Source organism: Aotus nancymaae, unplaced genomic scaffold, assembly GCF_030222135.1.
Source record: "Aotus nancymaae isolate 86718 unplaced genomic scaffold, 86718_ANA_hifiasm-v0.15.2.pri h1tg000029l, whole genome shotgun sequence".
Lineage (NCBI taxonomy): Eukaryota > Metazoa > Chordata > Mammalia > Primates > Aotidae > Aotus > Aotus nancymaae.
Window position 1 is genome coordinate 16,939,704 of NW_026988442.1, and position 22,411 is coordinate 16,962,114.

The 22,411-nt window shown below is 44.0% G+C and overlaps 1 protein-coding gene across 4 annotated transcripts in view; it reads left to right on the forward strand.

Annotated features, from left to right (window-relative positions):
- Nucleotides 1–22,411, forward strand: part of RPN2 (ribophorin II) — a 63,291-nt gene that overhangs the window by 8,461 nt on the left and 32,419 nt on the right. For all 4 annotated transcript variants that reach the window (XM_064382409.1, XM_064382407.1, XM_064382410.1 and 1 more), the window contains exons 3-7: nt 11,169–11,264; nt 12,009–12,184; nt 17,106–17,181; nt 17,985–18,119; nt 21,337–21,513. In XM_064382409.1, the coding sequence (XP_064238479.1) occupies nt 11,169–11,264; nt 12,009–12,184; nt 17,106–17,181; nt 17,985–18,119; nt 21,337–21,513 (660 nt within the window). The remainder of the gene's footprint in view (nt 1–11,168; nt 11,265–12,008; nt 12,185–17,105; nt 17,182–17,984; nt 18,120–21,336; nt 21,514–22,411) is intronic.

Below are 22,411 nucleotides of genomic sequence, written 5' to 3' on the forward strand. Positions count from 1 at the left end.
ACTTGTTTTTTTATCCAGTCTGACAATGTCTACTTTTTAATTGGGGAGTTTATTTCATTTATATATTTTTTTAAAATTTTAATTCATTTTCTTTTTCTTATGTTTAAGAGCAATCATTTATGTTTAATTCTACTGTTGGGTTTATGTCTACCCTCTTGTTATTTGTTTTCTCTTGATTTATCTGTTTTTTCCTCTCTTTTCCTATCTTTTTTTTTTTTTGAGATGGAGTTTCACTCTTGTTACCCAGGCTGGAGTACAGTGGCGTGATCTCGGCTCACTGCAACCTCTGCCTCCTGGATTCAAGTGATTCTCCTGCCTCAGCCTTCCTGGTAGCTGGAATTACAGGTGTTCACCACCATGCCCAGGCTAATTTTTGTATTTTTGGTAGACAGGGTTTCGCCATGTTGACCAGACTGGTCTTAAACTCCTGACCTCAGGTGATCCTCCTGCCTTGGCCTCCCAAAGTGCTGGGATTACAGGCATGAGCCACCACACCCAGCCTCCTGTTTTCTTTTATTATTTTATTTTATTTTTTTGAGACAGGGTCTCACTCTTGTCGCCCAGGCTGGAGTGCAGTGGCGTGATCTCTGCTCACTGCAACCTCTGCCTTCTGGGTTCAAGCGATTATCCCACCTCAGCCTCCTGAGTAGCGGGGACTACAGGCATGCACCACCATGCCTGGCTAATTTTTTGTATTTTTTTTTGGTAGAGATGGGGTTTCACCATGTTGGCCAGGCTGGTCTTGAGCTCATGACGTCAAGTGATCTGCCCTCCTCGGCCTCCCAAAGTGCTGGGATTACAGGGGTGAGCCACTGTGCCCAGCCCCTTGATTATTTTTATACATTCTGTTCTATCTCTTCTATTGGCTGTTTAGATCTAACTTTTTTTTAGTGTTTATCCTAGAGGTTATAACATGCATCCTTAATTTCTCATGGTATACCTTGAATTATTTTGCCATGTCACAAATAATAAAAGAACCCTATAACTGTATTGCCATTTAAACTCCCATAATTTCTGCTATCATTGTCATACTTTTTACCTTTCAAAGATCACAGGCTTTGCTGTCCATTCTTCAGTGTCTCAATTTCATATATTTCATTCAGTTTTATAGTTATTTATGGTAGAGGGTGAGTTCAATATGTTTAATTCTGTCAAGCACAGAATTCGTAGTCCCAATTGGTGTCTTTCTTTCTTTCTTTTTTTTTTTTGCAACAAGGTCTCACTCTGTTGCCCGGGCTGGAGTGCAGTGGTGCGATCACGGTTCACTGTAGCCTCAAACTCCTGGACTCAAGTGATCCTTCACCTCAGCCTCCCGAGTAACTGGGACTACAGTTGCATGCCACCATGCCTAGCTAATTTTTTTTGTTTTTTTAAATATTTGTAGAGACAGAGTATTGCCTGTAGCCCAGGCTTGTCTCAAACTCCTCGGGTGAAGCCATCTGCCCACCTCTGCCTCCCAAAGTTCTCGGATTACAGACGAGAGCCACCGCGCCCACCTTCTAATTGATGTCTTTTTGTTTGTTTGACATGGAGTCTTACACTGTCATCCAGGCTCGAGTACAGTGGTGCCATCTCAGCTCACTGCAACCCCTTCCTCCCGGGTTCCAGTGATCCTCTGGCCTCAGCCTCCGAAGTAGCTGGGACTACAGGCATGCGCCACGACGCCTGGTTAATTTTTGTATTTTTTGGTAGAGAGGGGTTTCACCATGTTGGCCAGGCTGGTCTCAAAGTCTTGACCTCAGGTGATCCACCCTCCTCGGCCTCCCAAAGTGCTGGGATTATAGGCATGAGCCACTGTGCCCGGCCACAATTGATGTCTTTCAATCCTTTTCAATTGTTGTTCTGTTTTTGCCAATGGGCCAAACTCTCTCTCTGTGTGTGTGTGTGTGTGTGTGTGTGTGTGTGTGTGTGTGTGTATTTTATGTTGTCCAGTAGCATTTGAGAGTTTTTTTTTTTTTTTAAGTATAATTTCCATTTTATTTTTCTCCAGAGAACAGTTCTTTTTCAGTCTTTAAGGACTCAGCTCTTACATGGGTTTTGCTGGGGGAGCACAGGCAGGGTCTAGATCAGGGTGAGGGTGTTGGTTTTTGTGGGCTTCACGAGATTGATTCCTGATACTTTGCCGCATGGCACAACTCACACAGTAATGTAGCTTCACTTACAGTTTGGAAAGCACATAGGCATCAAAGATGCTTGCTTCAGAAACGTCTCTGACTGCTGCGGCTTGCACTGTGTTTCGAATGATGAATTTCTTAATGGCTGTGGGCGTGCATTGGGCACAGTTCTTGTAGTGAATAGGCTGCATATGGCTGTGGCCCTTTTTGACATAGCCATTGTTCCTTCTTTTTTTCATCTTGGAGGCATGGGCCCAAGTGAGTTTCTTTGCTTTGGTACGACATGAGATGTCCTAGGCTTATCTTTTATATTTCCTGCCCCAGACTGGAATAATCAGTATTATTTACTGAGTGCTTTGTATGTGCCAGTTACACTTCATATGTTATCTTGAGTTACTTTTTATAATTCTGTATGGTCAGAAATGTCTTCTATTAGAGAAGAGAATAAAACCTCAGAGAAGCTGAGTAAATGACCCAGAGTCTGCCACCCATCTCTGAATACTGTGCAGCAGAGGGATTGATAAACTATGGTCCCCATGTCTGAATCTGGGTTGAAGACTGGTTTTCTAAATAAAGTTTTATTGGAACACAGCGACATCCATTCATTTACACGTTGGGTACAACTGCTTTTTCTCTTTAACGGTAGAGTTAAATAGTTACTAGACTGGCCAGAAAGCCTGAAGTATTTACCAACTGGCCCTTTACAGAAAAGGTTTGCTAATCCCAGCTATATGAGATCCAGCTTACTCAATTTCTTTCCTGATCACCAGCTCTCATTTCTGCCCAATGTTTTCTTCCTGTGTGTGACCCTATTAAAGAAACAGACTTTTCCTTATGATTACACTCTTATAAATCCTGAAGGTGAATGTACCTCCTGATAAAATTAGTTCAGCCCAAAAGTAATACGCATCAGTTAACCCAAGATTTTAATTCTGGCTTCACCTCTCTGAAAAGGGAGTTATGATGCCTACCTCACTGGATCATTGTAAGAAGAAAGTGAAATCACAGTATGCCCCTCAAAGGCTCTTCAAATGGTAGCTCTTATCGTTCTTAACATTTAAAAGATTTGTTATTTGTACTTTGTTTAGGTGAGTTCAGACAGTGCTTGGCGCAGATACTGTATTTGCGGTGCCTTCTGTAGTGATGCCTCATTGTACTTCTGCTTTTCAGTGACGTCTTTAGAAGCCCTGGGGAGAGAGAAAGAGCAAATTGGCTAGTGGAAGTTTTGTATTGTGAGGTATAGGAGATTAACAGCAGAATAGTAATGTTAACCTTTGGCAGGATTTGAGTGCAGGATAAAGTTTCTCCTGATGGTTTTCAAACTTTGGTGGAACCACAGGATTCAGTGTAGGGGGTCACAGAGGAATGAGGTGTTCTCACTTCATCCAGAGCATGCCTTTTGATCTGTGTTGTGATTTGGAGTTCTACAGGAGGTTTAGGTTGAACAAACACCCAGAGCTATTCTCTGCCATCATCAGAAGTTTGCAGGATGTTGGTTAGGGCTGAAGAGGTAGATTGAGAGGCATCCGGACAGCTGCCATGCAGTTGGGATAATTGCATGATTGGGCTGGCTATGTGCTTTATGTTCACAATGCAGACTGTAAAGTCCGAGTGCTTGGCTCCAAGTTGTTAAAACTTAACCTTTCAGAATTTTTGTTCTGTCATCGGTAAGATGGAGATAATAATACTCAGCTCACAGGTAATGTGTACAGGGTAGTTAGCACATTGATGGCATGTGGCAATACATAGTATTACCCTTATGAGTAGTATGACTATATATGGTAATAGTATTAGCAGCTGGTACTCATTGATTGACATTTTTTTTTTCAGATTGTCATCCCCACTGCTTAGGATACATCTGACACATGGCAGGTGTCTAACAAATATTTGAACTATAAACTTTAGCTCAATCAAAATGGGACCTCTGTAAATGTGCCTCCTAATCAGAAAATATATGGGTTAATCACATACTCCATTCTAATTGCTTATGAAATGTGCTGTGTTGATTAGGTGGTGTGCACTTTATAAGTAATGGAAGAAAGGGAGTTGTATGGATGTTTCAGAGCTGTTGAATTTCCTCATTAGATGTGCAAACTAAATAAATCAGTTGAGAGGAAGTCTTCATTACTGTCACTTCCATGTAGTGGTGCGTGTCCTGCTTAGCTGTTGCTGCCTTCAGCTTAGTAGAGAGAACTCCCTGGGCTCCACTAGATACACTGTCGCTTGTTCTCACAGATCAGTCTTTGGAGAGATTTTGGTTATTTTCTCACAAGAGGTTTTAGCAGCAAAACTGGGAGAAATGGGGTTTAATGAGAATAGAAACTGGAAACAGCAGTGTGGAATGAGAGTTGATTTTAAGTGTTAGAATGAGCATTGGCCAGGTGCGTTGGCTTATGTCTGTCATCTCAGCACTTTGGGAGGCCGAGGTCGGTGGATCCCTTGAGGTCAGGAGTTCAAGACCAGCCTGGCCAAGATGGTGAAACCCTGTCTCTACCAAAAATATAAAAGTTAGCTGGGCATGGTGGCGCCTGCCTGTAATCCCAGCTACTCAGGAGGCTGAGGCAGGAGAATCACTTGAACCCAGAGGCAGAGGTTGCAGTGAGCCAAGAACATGCGACTACATTCCAGCCTGGGTGACAGAGTGAGACTCTGTCTCAAAAAAAAAAAAAAAAGAGTGAGCATCTTTCATTTGGGCTATATTTATATAAAACATAAGCATATCAGAATGGTGATTTTATAGATATCATTGTTTAGCTTTTTACAAGATTAAGAACATGCTGGGCACAGTGATTCATGCCTGTAATTCCAGCACTTTGGAAGGCCGAGGCAGGAGGATCACTTGAGGTCAGGAGTTTGAGACTCAGCCTGGACAACATAGTGAGACCCCTTCCCCCCATTTCTGCAAAAAATAAAAGAAATTAGCTGGGCATGGTGGCATGTACCTCTTACTTAGGCGGCTGAGGCAGGAAGGCAAGGAGATCGCTTGAGCCCAGGAGTTCAAGGCTGCAGTTAGCTGTGATAGCACCACTGCACTCCAGCCTGAGCAACATAGCAAAATCCTGTCTCAAAAAAACCAAATTATTTTTAAAAAATACATCCCTTATAAAGTGTTGTGAGGATTAAATGAGATAATAAGTATAAAGTGCTTAGATAGCGCCTGGCACATGGTGAGTGCATATAGTCGTAAGTATATTTGTTTGTGGGTCAGACACTCAGCTCATTGCTGGAAATAGCAGAGAATGAGACAGTGCTTCACGCAGTAATCACTTATGGAGCCTCTGCTTTGTGCCAGACATTGTGCTAAGTGCAGAGAAGATAAGAGAGCTCATTATCCAGTGAGAGCACCCTAACAAAGTGCTAAGTACAGAGAGGCAGACAGGCCGTTTCTGGAAAGTACCGTGGGAGTCCAGCAGAGGGAGCCAGCACTCACCCTGTCTGCCTAGAAAGCCACAATCTTGCACAGGGGGTGTTGCCATCTGTGCTAACTGCTGCAGGATTCATTTGATCACTCAGCAAATAGATAGTGAGTTTCTGCTATGCATTGGGGATTTACTCTTGAACCGTAGAGAGGGAGAGGGCCCCTGCACTCTTAAGAATAATACATTGTCTAATAGCCAAGATAGGCATTAGTCATGTAATCAAATACATACGTGAATATTTGTATCAACACTAAGTTTTGTGAAGGTGAGATATGTGCTGTTATAAATAGGGGACTTTTACAAGGGTAGGATAGGGGACTTTAATTTGCCAGGAAAGGCTTTCCTGAGGAAATCTCTGAATTTATATCTCACTCTGAGCTAGTCGTGTTGGCTCACGCCTATAATGCTAGTACTTTGGAAGGCTGAGGTGGGAGGATTGCCTGAAGCCAGGAGTCTGAAACCAGCCTGGGCAACAAAATGAGACCCTGTCCCTACAAAAAGTAAAAAAAAATTATCTGGTTTAGTGATGTGTGTGCCTGTAGTCCCAGCTACTTGGGAGGCTGAGAATGGAGGATTGCTAGAGTCCAGGAGTTGGAGGCTGCAGTGTGCTACAATCATGTCACTGCAATCCAGCTTGTGTGAGAGGGCAAGACCCTGTCTCAAAACAAACAAAACAAAAACAAACCCAAAGTACATCACCCAAATCTCACTCTATTCTCTAAGGGCAGGGACTTTGTCCATTTTATTTGTTGTGTATCCCCCGTTTCTAGAAAGCACCTGACATGTGGTATGCACTGAAGTGAAGGAAGATATGATTGATCTGAATTCTAAAGGGAGAGGAGGAGTTACCTGGGAGACGAAGGAGGGAGGGGACTTCAGGCAGAGGGAGCAGCCTATGCAGAGGCTAGAGAGCAGGTTACATTTGAGACTGAAAGGAGCGGGTGTGTGGAACAGAGTGGGCGGGAGAAGAATGAGGCAGGAGGAGTTCTGATTTGTCTCCAACGAGCCGTAGATTTTCAACAGCTAGTATCGTGATTCAGTTTGCGTTTTGGAAAGATTTCTCTCTTGCTTTTTGGAAGACAGACTATAGCAGGGGGCTACAGAGCAAGGTTGAATGCGGGAGGGGTACAAAAGAGAACACCTGGACTTCCAGCTTCTGTTGCATGGATGGGTGGTTGGGCCATTGCATAAGATAGTAACACAGGAAGAGAATGAGGTTTGTCTGGGAAAGATCACGAATTTGGTCTTCACCATGGTGAGCTTGAGTCATGTAACCTTTGAGTCATGTAAGTTGCTATTGAGAGAAGTCTGGGCTGGAGGTACAGGCCTGAGAATTATCTGTGTAGAAGTTTGGGATGAAGCCATGGGCACGGATGAGATGGCCTAGGAAGGCAGGAGGTGGTGGGATGAGAGCTGGGCCTAGGAGTTGAGAAATGGCAGGAGAGTTTGAAACTGAGAAGGAGCTGCCAGAGAAGTGGGCGACCCCGGAAATTGTGGTGGTATCCCAGAAGGCTGCGGACGCGCGTGTTTCCCAATAAGGAAGTGATCGGTTTGTCCATTGTTGAGGAGTGAGCACTGGAAAATGTCCTCTGCTTTGACAATTTGGAGGTTGCCTCTGGCGTGCTGGGGGCAGAAGCCAAATTGGAGTGAGTGGAGGTGAGGACATGAAGACTGGAGCATAGGCAAGTTTTTGGATCAGTGTGGCTGTGTGGGAAGAGAGAAGGTGGTGCTGGAGGGGAGAGAAGGGTTGACGGAAGTTTTACTTATTTATTTTTGAGAGTTTTGCTCTTGTCGCCCAGTCTGGAGTGCAGTGGCTCCATCTCTGCCCACTGTAATTTCTGCCTTTTGGTTCAAGCGATTCTTCTGCCTCAGCCTTCCGAGTAGCTGGGATTATAGGCATGCGCCACCACGCCTGGCTAATTTTTGTATTTTTAGTAGAGACGGGGTTTCACCATGTTGGTCAGGCTGGTCTTGAACTCCTGACCTCGGGTGATCCACCCGCCTCAGCCTCCCAAAGTGCTAGGATTATAGGCGTGAGCCACCACGCCTGGCTGGGAAGTTGTTTTTTAAAATAAGTCTTGAGTTTTGTTAATGTGTTATAGGAGAAGCTGAATTGGTGAGGCAGTGGGCTTCCAGATGGAGAGAGCAGGCTGTATAAAGCCTGGAGGCTTCTAAGTGCTTGTGCTTCGGGGCAGTGAGAGATTTGTGCAGCTGGAGCAGAGGTGGGTGGGGAAGCGCGGTAAGAAGCACCGTGGGAAAGGTGGGCCCGGTTGGAAAGGATCTGGTGTGGGCCTGGGCAGCAAGCCACAGTAACAAAGTTTGAAGAGATTGCAAAGCCCAATCTGAGAGGCAACCATAGTAACTGGGAGCTGTTTCCGGAGGAAATAGGGCAGGGGAGGGCAGATGAGAGGTTTGTCGTCTTTTCTATGGGTCTCCATATTTGATTAGGTTCAGGGAGTTGTAAGGGAAAAAATACGATGGAAGAAAGCACTGCTGTTCTTTGCTCAAGAGGATGTTTGATTAACTGGAGTATTAACAGCATAGAAAGTTGGAAGCAAGCAGATCGGGGGTGGACATTTAGGGGGCAGTTTTCAGGTCTTCTGCTGCTGTGTAAACTCTGCCATCAACATCTTGGGCTTTGAAGCCACAGAACGCTGGACCTGTTTACCTTAATATGTCTTTGCAAAGAATTAGTGTAGGAATGATGCTTGTTTTACTCCAGAACAGATCGTTTTTAGTGGGCTCTTGAGAAGTACAAGTTTTATAGCTCAGACACCAGAGCCAGGCTATTATGGAGCGAGATAATTCTGTTTCCCCCAATTAAAAGCTAGGTGACTTTGGGCAAGTTACTTTGTCTCTCTAATGCCTCAGTTTTCTAATCTGTAAACTTAAGGTAATAAGAGTGCCCGATGCATGAGATTGTTTGGGGATTAAATGAGAAATGCTCATAAAGCACTTAGAACAGCGTTTGACACATTTTAAGTACTCAGAAAGAGGTAATGATAGAGGTAGAAGTAACCATAGTCATTGGTTTTGGGGTCTCCAGTGTTGTCGTTCCATTGGTAAAGCACCAGATGGCGACAAAGCACGCATTTTCGGCTTCCTTGCATTCCACTGCTAGGACTCCTTGAGTAGCTTAACTTGTTCTCTTCAGATCTCTAGTTGATGCAAAGTGAAGTATTTTGTTTCTTTCCTTTCTCCCTCTGGCTTCTTTAAAAACTTCTGGTTGAAACTCATTTGTTTTGAGTCTCTTATTTAAATTTCACTCGTAAAATTTAAAAAAAAATGTTTTGGTTGAAGTAGCACGTGCACACAGTAAAACGCTGGATGATGCAGAATAGCTGTTAGTGAAGGCACCGTGCCCCTGCCCCGCCCTCCACCCTGTCCTGCTCTCCAGGAGCACCTCCTACTTATTTTTCTGGTGGGAGAGATGGAGTCTCACTCTGTTGCCCAGGCTGGAGTGTAGTGGCGCAAATCTTGGTTCACTGCAACCTCTGCCTCCTGGGTTCAAGGGATTTTCCTGCCTCAGCCTCCTGAATAGCTGGGACTACAGGTGAGTACTGCAGTGCCCAGTCCCCCCACTTTTTTTTTCTTTGTTTTAAGACAGGGTCTTGCCCTGCCACCCATGCCCGACTGCAGTGGTGCAATCACAGCTCACTGCAGCCTCAAATGATTCTCTAGCCTCTGCTTCCTAAAGTGTTAGGATTATAGGCGTGAGCCGCTGCACCCAGCCAGCACCCACTTTTAACTGTTACTATGGCCACATCTTTTTTAATAGCTGAATTTGTATTACTTCAACCAAAATATTTGGCATTCTAATGATTTGATACTGTTTCTTGGAGTCGAGGAGAGTAGCAGTAGTGGGTTTCATGATGTGCTTCCTCTGTGTGTGTCACTGTGATGGGCATTTGGCAAAGTCCCCAATCTTGGGCCACTCGTCACTGGGGGAACTAGTAAGTACTAGTAAGTACAGTGTGGTACGTGCTTTGGGGGAGCACTAGAGAGGGTGAGTACATGGCCTCTCCTGGGAGGACTGTCTGAAAGAGGTAAAGATCTGAGCAGAGTTGAAGATCGGACCTGGTTTGGGAGGCAGGAGGACAAAGAAAAGGTGCTCCCGGCAGGGTGGGCAGCAGGTCAAGCATGGCAAATGGCGAGAGCATGGTACAGCTGCAGGAGGCTGGAGGGTAAGATTTTGGGTTGGAGGTAGGGCTGTGGTGATGAAGGCAGCATGGAGAAGGGAGGGTTAGTCAAAGGCATTTCATGCTATGTCAGAAGTTGGATCTTGTCTGAGAAAAATAAGGAACCGCTGAAGGGTTTTAAAGGTAAAGCAACACAGTTACACTTGTATTTTGCAAAGATCACTCTTGAAGCAGTGTGCAGAATGAACTGCATGGCTTTAGACCACTTAGGAGATGACTGGGACAGTCTAGGTGAGCAATGGCAAGGGCCTGCCTTGAGGCAGTGACAGAAACCGGAGGTGGACCGGGCCTGAGAAATGAAAACGAGGGAGACTTGATAGGAGGGGAATGGAGACGTTGAGGGCAATTCCCAGGTTTCTGGTTTGGGTCACTGGATGCGTGGTGATACCTGTGCATGAGCTGTGAAGTCCTGGTGAAGAAATAGGTTTTTTTTTTTTTAATTTATTTTTAATTTTTGAGACAGAGTTTTGCTCTTGTTACCCAGGCTAGAGTGCAGTGGCATGATCTCTGCTCACTGCAACCTCTACCTTCTGGGTTCCAGTGATTCTCCTGCCTCAGCCTCCCAAGTAACTGGGATTACAGGTGCCCACCACCACACCTGGCTAGAATTAGAAGGTTTTAAGCTCATTTTGTTGTTTATTTTTATTTTTATTGAGACTGGGTCTAGCTCTGTCTCCTAGCTGGAGTATAGTGGCATGAACATGGCTCACTGCAGCCTCAACTTCCTAAGGTCAAGCAGTCCTCCTACCTCAGCCTCCCAGGTAGCTGGGGCCATAGGCACATGCCACCATGCTCAGCTAATTTTTGAATTTTTTATAGAAATGGGTCTTACCATGTTACCCAGGCTGGTCTTGAACTCCTGAGTTCAAGGAATCCTCCTACCTCAGCCTCCCAGAGGCCTGGGATTATAGCGTGAGCCACTGCACCCAGCCTTAAGCTCATTTTAGATTTGTTGAGCCTGACTTGGCCTTGGTGACGTCCAAGTGGAGATGCCAGTACAGCTGGAATCAGAGGAGACTTTGCCACTTAGTAGCTTTGTCATCTTCATCAGATTACTTGCCAGTTTCAAGCCTCAGTTTCTTTTTCAGGTGATGGGGATAATATCTACCAAAGGGTCGTTAGGTCTTAAAAGGAAGAGCTTCATAAATACCCAGCACAGGCCATGGCCAGACCAGCGATTTGTGAAGTGGTTTCCTTCTTTCCTTTCTAAGGTTCAGAAGGACTCGAGTGCCTTTAGGCTTATTGCTCTTTGTATGAAGTGAGCAATTTTGGGTAATGTAGTGTCCTATAGAAAGTAACTACTTAAAAAACTAAATTCATGTAGCTCATTCTATAAGCCATCTATAATGGCTTAGAATGTAATCTAAAAACGTCTTTGCTTTTCCTGGTTCATGACATGTGTCACCACTTAACACTGACTTTTCCTCCCTGTGTAGAAAGCATGTACCTACATCAAATCTAACCTTGATCCCAGCAATGTGGATTCCCTCTTCTATGCCGCCCAGGCCAGCCAGGCTCTCTCAGGATGTGAGGTGAGTCCGGGTTCCTCCACTGACAATGACTTTAACTGTAAAGTGCATTTTTTTTTTTTTTTTTTTTGAGACTGAGTCTTGCTCTGTCTCCAGGCTAGAGTGCAGTGGCGCAATCTCGGCTCACTGCAACCTCCGCCTCCTGGGTTCAAGTGATTCTTCCGCCTCAGCCTCCCGAGTAGCTGGGACCACAGGCGTGTGCCACCATGCCCGGCTAATTTTTGTAAAGTGCATTTTTAAAGGGGGAAGGGTCATGTCAAAAATACTTTTTTTTAACTATGAGAGTTCATTGTGTGGGTGGGAATTCCATTCCTGTGATTTTTGAAAGTATAGTTTATGTTTCTCCTAAGTTTTTACTTTTCAAGATTTTTAAATAACCTTTTTGTGCAGTTTTTGCCTTTCTTCTGGGAGGTGTTGATTTTTTCCCTTCTATCTTCCTTTAACATTTAAAAATGTTCAACGTGTACCCCTACACCAGGTTTCTGGGAAGTAATTTTATTGAACATAGGAGAAACGTATAAGTAGAAAGGTAACTTGTCTGCATGTTTTCAAATGCGAGTGTTGTACTGAGGTTTTGCGAACATTTAATCCTGATGTCTGGGGATTAGAGGGGGATGAGCATATGTGAGGCGGGTGTGACTTTGGCGGGTGTGACTTTGGCAGCTGCTCTGCATGCTGTCTTTGCCATGCCTGCCACAAATTGCCAAGACCTGTTCTAAAACCCTGTGTCTGCCAATTCTTTCTTAGATTTCTATTTCAAATGAGACCAAAGACCTGCTTCTGGCAGCTGTCAGTGAGGACTCATCTGTTACCCAGATCTACCATGCAGTTGCCGCTCTCAGTGGCTTTGGCCTTCCCTTGGCATCCCAAGAAGCGCTCAGTGCCCTTACCGCTCGCCTCAGCAAGGAGGAGACTGTGCTGGCGTGAGTTGTCATCTTAAGCACTTTGCAGGCTTCATTTGTCTCGGGCCCTATCCTAAGAGGGCCCATTCATTGGCTCAGCAAATACATCCTGGGCAAATACTTCCAGTAATTACTTCTGTGTGCCAGGTGCTGTGCGAGGCACCGCAAACATGATTGCAGGTAGGCAGGTAAGGTCCCTGTCCTCATGGAGCTCACATGGACGCAGTCTTCTGCAAGCCTCGCAAAGAGGAGGCAAGTGCCCAGCCAGAGTGAGCACACCAACACTTAGAGATCCAGCTGCCCTCTGAGGTTGGAAGGCTAGAGCAAGGGCAGGTAACTGAGAAGGAGCCACATGCATGTCTTGTTGAGGCTTGGCCAGGGCAGGATGACATGTTGGCAGTGGAGGCTCTGCAAAGTGGGAGCTCACAGAATCCCTGGAAGTTGTGAGAGGCAGCATCTGGTGGAAGAGGTGGAGGCTCAGAGGGTGGAGTATTCCAGGAATCAGACTCCACTACTCTGCAAAAGGCTTAGGTGAAGAAGAAGCACCTTTCCTGTTTCTTATGAATGGAAATACTGTAACTGACTTTAGGGTGTTTTTGCTAAGCTTTTAAGTGATAATATATGTAGTTTTAAATTTTTATTTATTTAGAGACAGGATCTCACTCTGTCACCCAGGCTGAAGTGCAATGGTATGATCACAACTCAACTGCAGCCTTGAACTCTGTGCTCAGGTGATCCTCAGCCTCCCAAGTAGCTGGAACTACAGATGCAAACTACCATGTCCAGCTAATTTTTTTTTTGTTTTGAGACAGAGTCTTACTCTGACGCTAGAGTGCAGTGGTGCGATCTTGGCTCATTGCAACCTCTGCCTCCTGGGTTCAAGCAATTCTGCCTCAGTGTCAGTGGCTGGGATTATAGGCACACACCACCATGCCCAGCTAATTTTTGTATTTTTAGTAGAGACGGGTTTTCACCATGTTCGCCAGGCTGGTCTTGAACTCCTGACCTCAAGTGATCCACCTGCCTCAGCCTCCCAAAGTGCTGGGATTACAGGCGTGAGCCACTGTGCCTGGCTGCCTGGCTAATGTTTTTTACTTTTTAGTAGAGATGGGGGTCTCTCTATGTTGCCCAGGCTAGTTTAATTTTTTTTTTTTTAACACTTAAACGCCTCATTTAAAACAGTAATTTTTTTTTTTTTTTTTTTTTTTTTTTTTTACTGTTTTCTTTGTGTAGACCATTTAATTGCAAACCCTGAAAGAGGATGTGGAGTACATTTCTGGAGTCCTGTTCATTGTTTAGCAGGAGGTTGGTGATTCCCCTTTCAAAACAGTGAGGGTGTTTCCTAGGTTTTTTGTTTGTTTTTTGTTTTTTTGCTAACAACCAGATTTTCTCTAAGCTTAAAGCTTTGTTAAGGGCAGGTCACAGGCAGTTGACATTCCCTCTCTGTCATCCTCACACCCTCCTCATATTCACATGGTCAGTCATCAGTGACTCTGGGGCTGGCATTTTGTACACACTTTGCCCAGTGCTTGGCCCTTTTGGGGCTTTGATTTCAGGAGATATTTTGATCTCTGCTCATAATCCCTCATGGGGAATGCTTCTCCAGTCACCATCATCTCATGCCATGATGTCACTGTTGGTGCCTGTGCCTTACTTTGGTGCTGCCTTCTACAAAAAAACTTCCTATTTCCCTCCAAGCAAAAAGGAAAATCTCTTTCCTCAAAATCTCAGAACCCCAGGAAGAAGTACAAGGGAAGTATGTCCACTTTGGAGTCAGACAGGCTTAGGTTTGAACACCAGCTATTTCCTTCCTTGCTGTGTGACTTTGGCCAAATTTCTAACTTCTCTGAGCCTCCCCTGTAAAATGAAACCCATAATTCTCACATCAGAGCAACTGACAGGATTCAGTGAGATAATAGATGTGAAGACCCTAGCGCAATGCCTGGTTCTTAGTGGGCACGTAAGAAATGGAGTTCCTTTTCTGGACCATCTGTTTGTTAGATCTCTTTCTTAGAGAGTTTGTTACCTCCTTGATTGTTGTTATTTCTGTTAGATCGTAAGCTTTTTTTTTTTGGACACAGGGTCTCACTCTGTCATCTAGGCTGCTGTGCGATGCGATCATATTTAAGGCTCACTATAGCCTCAAACTCCTGGGCTTGAGCAGTCCTCCCACCTCAGCCTCCTGAGTAGCTGAGACTGTAGTCACTATGCGCCACCACACCCAGCCATAAGCTTTATTTATAGTGCTTACGGAGCCTGGTGCATGGTCTGTACCCAATGGAGTTAATAAAGGATGAAACTATACTTTTGTGTTTCTGCTGTCTTGTGGAAAGCTTGTAGTTAGAAAGAGCATATGCTTTGGAGCAGAAAGAACTGTGTTCAAATCCACTCTTCTACTCAACCTCTGTGACCCTGAGTGGATTGTTTAGCTCCCCTAAACCTCAGTGTTTTCATATGCAGACCTGGAGAATGTCTCGTAGGGTCATTGTGAAATCCAACAGGTAAGATGCCTTATATAATATTACTACTAATGTGCCCTATTACAGGCAATCTCATATAAATTAGGACTCTTCTGAGTGGGCCTTCCATATTTAAATGGACTTATTTTAGGAAGTATATATTTGTAAACTTTTCTTTAATGGAAAAAAGAAAATATTTGTAGGTTTGAATAAACCATCTGAGAAGATGTCATTTGTAGTCTCTCATAAATCAATTTCTCTGAATCATCTGCTGTATATTAGCAAGATAAGATCTGCTTTCTTACTGTTTGAATATAGTACTGTACTCCAGAGAAAAAGAAATTGCTGGCTGGGGAATAAGTAATTAAAACCAGTGACAAAACTTTCTAAAACTCAGTGGATTAATTTCATTCTAAAATTTCTGAGGTTGTTAGCAGCACGGCACTTACTCATTCCAAAGATAAAAAATGTTATCTTAATTGAGAAGTTCTTTCTGGGCTATCTTAACCGCCTTTTCTGAGCTCAGTGTTTATCATGGGCAGATGTGTGATTTTTATCTCCTTTGGAAATTCTGGTTTCATTTTCTCAAGTGTATTATAACAACAAGCATCCCATAGGTGTCGTTGAGTACTCTGGGGCTTGTCTCTCTGTAAATTGTGATTCTGCTGTTTTCCAACTTGTCATCTTAATGGAATTAGTTTCCCATGGAGAGAATCTAAATTGTTATGATCTTGACATAAGCAGACAGATTCTTGCTCTACATTCCCTGACACATTGACTTGATAAGTGGTGGTTTTACACAAGGACCCAGTCATCTCTTAGGAATTAGGAAGCCATTTGCCATGGAAGCAGCAGTCCGTTTAACCACCAGGGGGCCTCTGCTTTCCCCATTTCACTCAGAAAAGCACCATTTATATTTTCTAAATTATCTGCATTAAGAGAATTGAATCTAATAAATCTTACATGTATACACCTATCATATTCCATCTTAAAAAGCGTATCTTCCAGAATTACAGATAAAAATATATGAGTAAGCCAAAAAAAGAATGAAGTACAGATACATGCTACAACATGGCTGAGCCTTGAAAACATTATGCTGACTGGAAGAAGCCAGACCTAAAAGGACACAGATGTGTGATTCCATTTCTATGAAGTATCAGAATAGGCAAATCCATAGAGATAGAACATAGATTGCTGGTTGCTGGGGGGTAACGGGGGACACAGTGGGGAGAAACTGCTCAGTGGGTTTTATCTATCTATCTGTCTGTCTACCTTTTTTTTTTGAGACGAAGTCTTACTTTGTCACCAGCCGGGAGTGCAGTGACACTATCTTGGCTCACTGCGTCCTCTGCCTCCCAGATTCAAGCAATTCTCCTGCCTCAGCCTCCTGAGTACCTTGGTTTACAGGCGCGTACCACACCTGGCTAATTTTTGTATTTTTGGTAGAGACAGGGTTTCACCATATTGGCTAGTCTGGTCTCGAACTCCTGAACTTGTGGTCCACCTGCCTTGGCTTCCCAAACTGTTGGGAAAGCCACCGCACCCAGCCTTATTTATCTATTTTTTGAGACAGGGTCTCACTCCGTCACCTAGGCTGAGTACAGTGGTACAAGTGGTACAATCACAGCTCATTGAAACCTCGACCTCCCAGTTCAAGTGGTCCTCCTACCTTAGCCTCTCGAGAACCTGGGACTATAGGCATGTGCCACCATGCCCAGCTAATTTTTAAATTTTTTGTAAAGATGAGGTCTCACTATATTGCCCAGACTGGTTTCGAACCCCTAGGCTTAAGTGATCCTCCTGCCTTGGCCTCCCAAAGAATTGGGATTACAAGTGTCAGCCACCATGCTCAACAAATGCATTTTATTTTAGACTGATGGAAATATTTGGGAACTAGACAGGTGGTGGTTGCATGGCTTTGTGAATGTAGTAAGCACCCCTGAATTGTCCACTTTAAAATGGTTAATTTTATGTGAATTTTGCTTCAATCTTTTTTTTCTAAGACCTGGAGTACAGTGGCTCACCGCAACATCTACATTCTGGGCTCAAGCAATCCTCCTACCTCAGCCTCCTGAGTAGCTGGGACTACAAGCACATGCTACCATACCTGGCTAATTTTTAGTAGAGATGAGGTTTCATCATGTTGCCCAGGCTGGTCTCAAACTCCTGGACTCAAGGGATTTGCCTGCCTCAGACTCCCAAAGGGCTGAGATTACAGGTGTGAGCCACTGCGCCCAGCCCAGTGCCCGTGGTTTTTATTGCCAGTTCTGTTGCCTGGGTTGCCTTCTCAGCTGTGATTGTCTTTTCCAGGTTTTGTCATACCTGTCCTAACTGGATTATAAGTAAACTCCTTAAAGGCTAAGACCAACTTGTACTTCTAAAGAACAAGAGTAGGATATTTGTGAAGTTGTCCAAATATGGGAAGGGGTGAATTGATGAAAGGAGACTTGCTATTCATCAGGTTTCTACTCTTTACCTTCCAGAACGGTCCAGGCTCTGCAGACAGCATCCCACCTGTCCCAGCAGGCTGACCTGAGGAGCATCGTGGAGGAGATTGAGGTATGAATCTTTTGCCAAATGGATCTCCCAGCTCATATCTTTGACACCCTGCAGAAGAGTCTTGCAGGTAGCCATGCAAGATCTGTTATGGCCAGTTACATTGCTTCTTATATCCATGGCACACTTGTGTTCTTTGTATTAGGGTACTGTGTCCTGAGGAATATTTGTGCCTTTTACATAACAGGTGCTGGGGAAGTGGTGACAGTGGTTTTTATTATTGCTCTATCCTTGCCTTGGCCCAGAATATCATACTCCTCCAGGGCTTCTCATGGACTGCCTGGCCAGGGTAACAAGCAGTCCTGATGGTGTTCTCACTGCATAGTTCACAGGCACGTTAGCTGCGTAGTCATGTTGCCTAGGAGAGCAGTTTGTCTTTGTTTTTTGGAGCATTGAGTAAGAAATTCCAGGAAATGCCATGCTTTGTAGGTGATATTCAAATGGATGGCCATGGACTCCATCTGTGTCATGTTGCTTCCTGGGTGCACTGCAGCCTGGCCCACTGGCCTTCCACCCAGAGCAGCTGGTGCCTTCCTTGCCATGACTCCTGGGCTTGGGCTTGTGTACAAGGGGCCAGGGAAGGAGCCCTCCCAGAACTGCAGAAGATACTGTTCTCCTCAAATGTCTGTTTGATATACTTTGCTCTGCCTGAGCACCATTTTTGAGAAAGTATTAAGTGACTGAGATGGTCTTCAGATTTAGAGTGAGAGATGTAATGAAGCTGTCTGCAGTGGGGTTGATGTGGTTTGTGCATCTCATTTCTGCTGTTACTTGACATCCAGTGTGTTTCTGTTTTGTTATGGCAGGACCTTGTTGCTCGCCTGGATGAACTGGGGGGTGTGTACCTCCAGTTTGAAGAAGGACTGGAAACAACAGCATTATTTGTAGCTGCCACCTACAAGCTCATGGATCATGTGGGGACTGAGCCATCCATTAAGGAGGTACCCGTCTAACAGTTTTCGGGCATGAAACCCAAAGGGGTCATCAGTTTTATCTGCTAAGGATAGCTTTTATCAGAGAGGGATTTGTAGACAGTACCTTGGAATGCTGTCACTCAGTGTCTTGGGTTAGGCATTAAGAATGAGAAATAGAGCCGGGCGTGGTGGCTCATACTTGTAATCCCAGCACTTTGGAAGGCTGAGGTGGGCGGATCATGAGGTCGGGTTCGAGACCAGCCTGACCAACATGATGAAACCCCATCTCTACTTAAAAAATGTAAAAATTAGCAAGGCGTAGTGGCGCACACCTGTAATCTCAGCTACTTGGGAGGCTGAGGCAGGAGAATTGCTTGAACCCAGGAGGTGGAGGTTGCGGTGAGCTGAGAGCACACCATTGCACTCCAGCCTGGGCTACAGAGCGAGACTCCGTCTCAAAAAAAAAAAGAATGAGAAATGGAAAGATGTAATGCCTGTTTTCAAGAAATGGGTTGCTAGTGAGACAGACGTGTAAACAAACCACACTTGCCTTAAATGGGATATGTACATGTCATGCGGTAGTGTCAAGAAAGCCACACGTATTACTCCTGTTTCATCTCTCTTTCTTCCCAATACCCCTTTCTGCTTGTCTCTTGAATGCTTTCCACTCTGGTGGCCCATTCAAATCCTTCTCGGGGCTCAGAATTGCTTCTCCTCCCTTCCCCCTTATCCTCAGCAATGGCGAAATCTTAGCTAATCTTTGCTGATGGAATAGTTCAGGGAGAGGCATGTGTGTCTGTCACACATCTGCCAAGAGTTAATTCTTTATTTCAAGAGGAAGTTGTTAACCTGAAAGAACCTTTAGTTAGAATGTGTGTGGGAAGTCTTTTTGAGTAGGACCGTCTTTGTACCCTGTGTCTGAGAAGTTACCAGCTCTAAATCTAAAGTACTGAAAATACAAGCTGCTATTATTTAAATTTTAGGAGGAGAGATTTGGGTTTTAAGTGAGAACTTTTATTTCTTTATGCATTACGAGTTTTGTACCAAATTTCTTTAAGTAGTTATCTGTCTTGGATAATTGGAATTAATTTCATATTTTCTCCAGAGGATATGTATGGTCAAATAAGTTATTCGTGTGTTTGCATTCTTTCTGTGTCCCTTCCTTTGTTCTAAGTGTAGGAGTCTAGAAATATACTCCCTTTGGGGAACATCACACACTGGGGTCTGTAGGGGGAAAATAGGGGAGGGACAGCAGGGGGTGGGGAGTTGGGGAGAGATAGCATGGGGAGAAATGCCAGATATAGGTGATGGGGAGGAAGGCAGCACATCACACTGTCATGTGTGTACCTATGCAACAATCTTGCATGTTCTTCACATGTACCCCAAAACCTAAAATGCAATAAAAAAAAAAATTGAAAAAGGAAAAAAAAAAGAAATATACTCTCTTTAAATTTCTGTTATGGGTGAGAGTGCAGGAGTGTGAGTCTTATGGTACAGATTACAGATTGTCCTATATACAGTAAAGTAGATGAATTGATGATTTGTACATACACAACTTAAACATTTTCTTTCTTTATTTTCAAGCTGCTGCTAACCAGGTACTTGGCTGGAGTAATTTTGCTGTCACTGCTTTTGACACAATTGTGGTGAACAGTCACCCATTTTAACATGTCAACAGCCTAGTAATGGAAAATTGTAATTGGTCCAATTAAAGAAAATTCTTTCATGTTGACTATGAATAACACTGTCAAGAACAAGAGAGCTCTTTTGTTGGACGTTAGATTTTAAAAAACAAAACTGATTGAAGGGGAAAATGTTTCCTCCTAAGCAAACAACCTCTAGAATTTTAATAATGCTTTTTAGGTTCCACTTTTTTAAGAAATTGCTTTCAGTTTTCTCCTCTAAGCACCCTATTAGTTTTTCATGGAGAGTTATTTTAGTTTCCTTTTAATGTACATTTTAGCTATAAAGTTTGGTCTTATAAATAAAAACTTAGCCTCAGTGTACTACTTGCAGGCAGGTTGGGAGGAAAGGTTGCTTAGTTGGGAGGATAATGGGAGTCAGGAGAGAGCAGATTTTCTTGTAGAAGGACTTTGGAGACAAGCAGTCCTACATTTGAATGCTAGTCTTGCTAATGTTGTACTTGTAGAAGTTACTTAGCCTCCTTTAGCCTCGGTTTCCTTTAGCCTTGGTTTTGTTTTTAGGGAAACATTGGTAATACCAGTCTTTTATAAATTTTTGTCAAAATTTGAGTTAATGCATGTAAAGCACCTATCATGATGCCTGGCATATATAGACATTTAGCAAGTGATTATTATTTTATGTATTTTGTATTTTATAATATCTCAATAGTTATCTGGAAGTACCCTGCATTTGTGTAGTAAGTGTTGTTATGATTTTTTTTTTGAGACAGTCTCTATTGCCAGGCTGGAGTGCAGTGGCACGATCTCAGCTCACTGCAACCTCTGCCTCCCGGGTTCAAGTGATTCTCATGCCTCAGCCTCCCAAGTATGGGGGACTAGAGGCGCATGCCGCCACGCTTGGCTAATTTTTTGTATTTTTAGTAGAGATGGGGTTTCACTGTGTTAGCAAGGATGGTCTTGATCTACTGACCTCATGATCTGTCCTCCTCGGCCTCCCAAAGTGCTGGGATTATAGGCATGAGCCACCGTACCCGGACTGTTACGATTTGTTTTTTTTGAGACAGAGTCTTGCTCTGTCACCAGGCTGGAGTGTAGTGGTGCAATCTCGGTTCACTGCAACCTCTGCCTCCTGGGTTCAAGCAGTTCTCATGCCTCAGCCTCCTAAGTAGCTGGGATTACAGGCACATGCTACCATGCCTGGCTGATTTTTGTATTTTTAGTAGAGATGGAGTTTTTCACTATGTTGGCTAGGCTGATCTTGAACTCCTGACCTCGAGTGATCCACCCACCTTGGCCTCCCAAAGTGCTGGAATTACAGGCATGAGCTACCACACCTAGCCTGTATAGTAAGCACTTATTTAATAACTGACAAATCATGAATTTCAGTTTATAATGGAAGATGGATAAAAACAACCAAATCCAAGTTCTAAGTATAAATGGAGAATATTTGCGTTTTCTCCATCTATGAATTTGGATCAGTGGCCAAAAGACCTCCCATATGAACACCTGAAACAGATAGGGAGTGACTTTCATCTACAGCAGTGTCCCTCCTGCCTTCCTAGTGGAGGAAGATAAGCAGCTGCATTTCGCTTGTCTTTCAGGATCAGGTCATCCAGCTGATGAACGCGATCTTCAGCAAGAAGAACTTCGAGTCCCTCTCTGAAGCCTTCAGCGTGGCCTCTGCAGCTGCTGTGCTCTCCCATAATCGCTACCACGTGCCAGTTGTGGTTGTGCCCGAGGGCTCTGCTTCCGACACTCACGAACAGGCTATCCTGCGGGTATGACTTCCATGCCCAAAGTGTGCCCCTCTGATTGTCATTCCTAGTGGAGGGCTTTCAGGAATCTGGACTATGGTCCATTTTGTTGCTCTTGTTTGGGAACCAGCAATAAGCTAAGATCTTCATGAGAAATTAGCATTTTATTTATGTCTAAGAGTTGGGTTTCCACTTAGTTGTGTCTGTCCCATTAGTTCGACTTTGGTGTCCCCTGCAGATACCCTCCTGAGCGAGTACTCTGTTTTTCAAAATTGCCTATTTTCTGTCTACATATACAACTTGTATACCCTCAACAAAGAGTCAGGTATAAAGTAACGTGATTAACATTGTTTGCTGTGAGCTAAGAGGGGCTAAGAGAACAAAGTGGAAAAGGAATTGACTCTGAAGCTAAATAGATGGTTTGAGTTCTGGCTCAACCACTTAACTGGCCATGTGGGCTTCATCGGTTCCTTTACTTCTTGTGGCTTGTTTCTTCATCTGTGAAATAAGAATTATTCTGTCTGTCTCATACAATTGATAGGGAATATCTGTAAAGGGCTCAACCTAATATATGCATATAGTTGACTTTCAACAGGTGATAGTTATTAGTGCTATCCATATTTCTTCCATTTTCCCATTGCTGATACCATCCTAAAGTATTTTTCTGGCTGATTTATTTATTTATTTATTTATTGTAGAGACGGGGTCTCACTGTGTTGCCCAGGGTAGTCCCAAACTCCTGGCCTTAAACAGTCCTCCCATCTCAGCCTCCCAAAGTACTGTAATTACAGGCATGAGCCACTGCACCCAGCCTGGCTGGGAATTTTTTGTTTTTCAGAGACTGGGTCTCCCTGTGTTGCCCAGGCTGGAGAATAGTGGCGCAGTCATAGCTCATGCTAACCCTTGGGCTCAAGCAATTCTC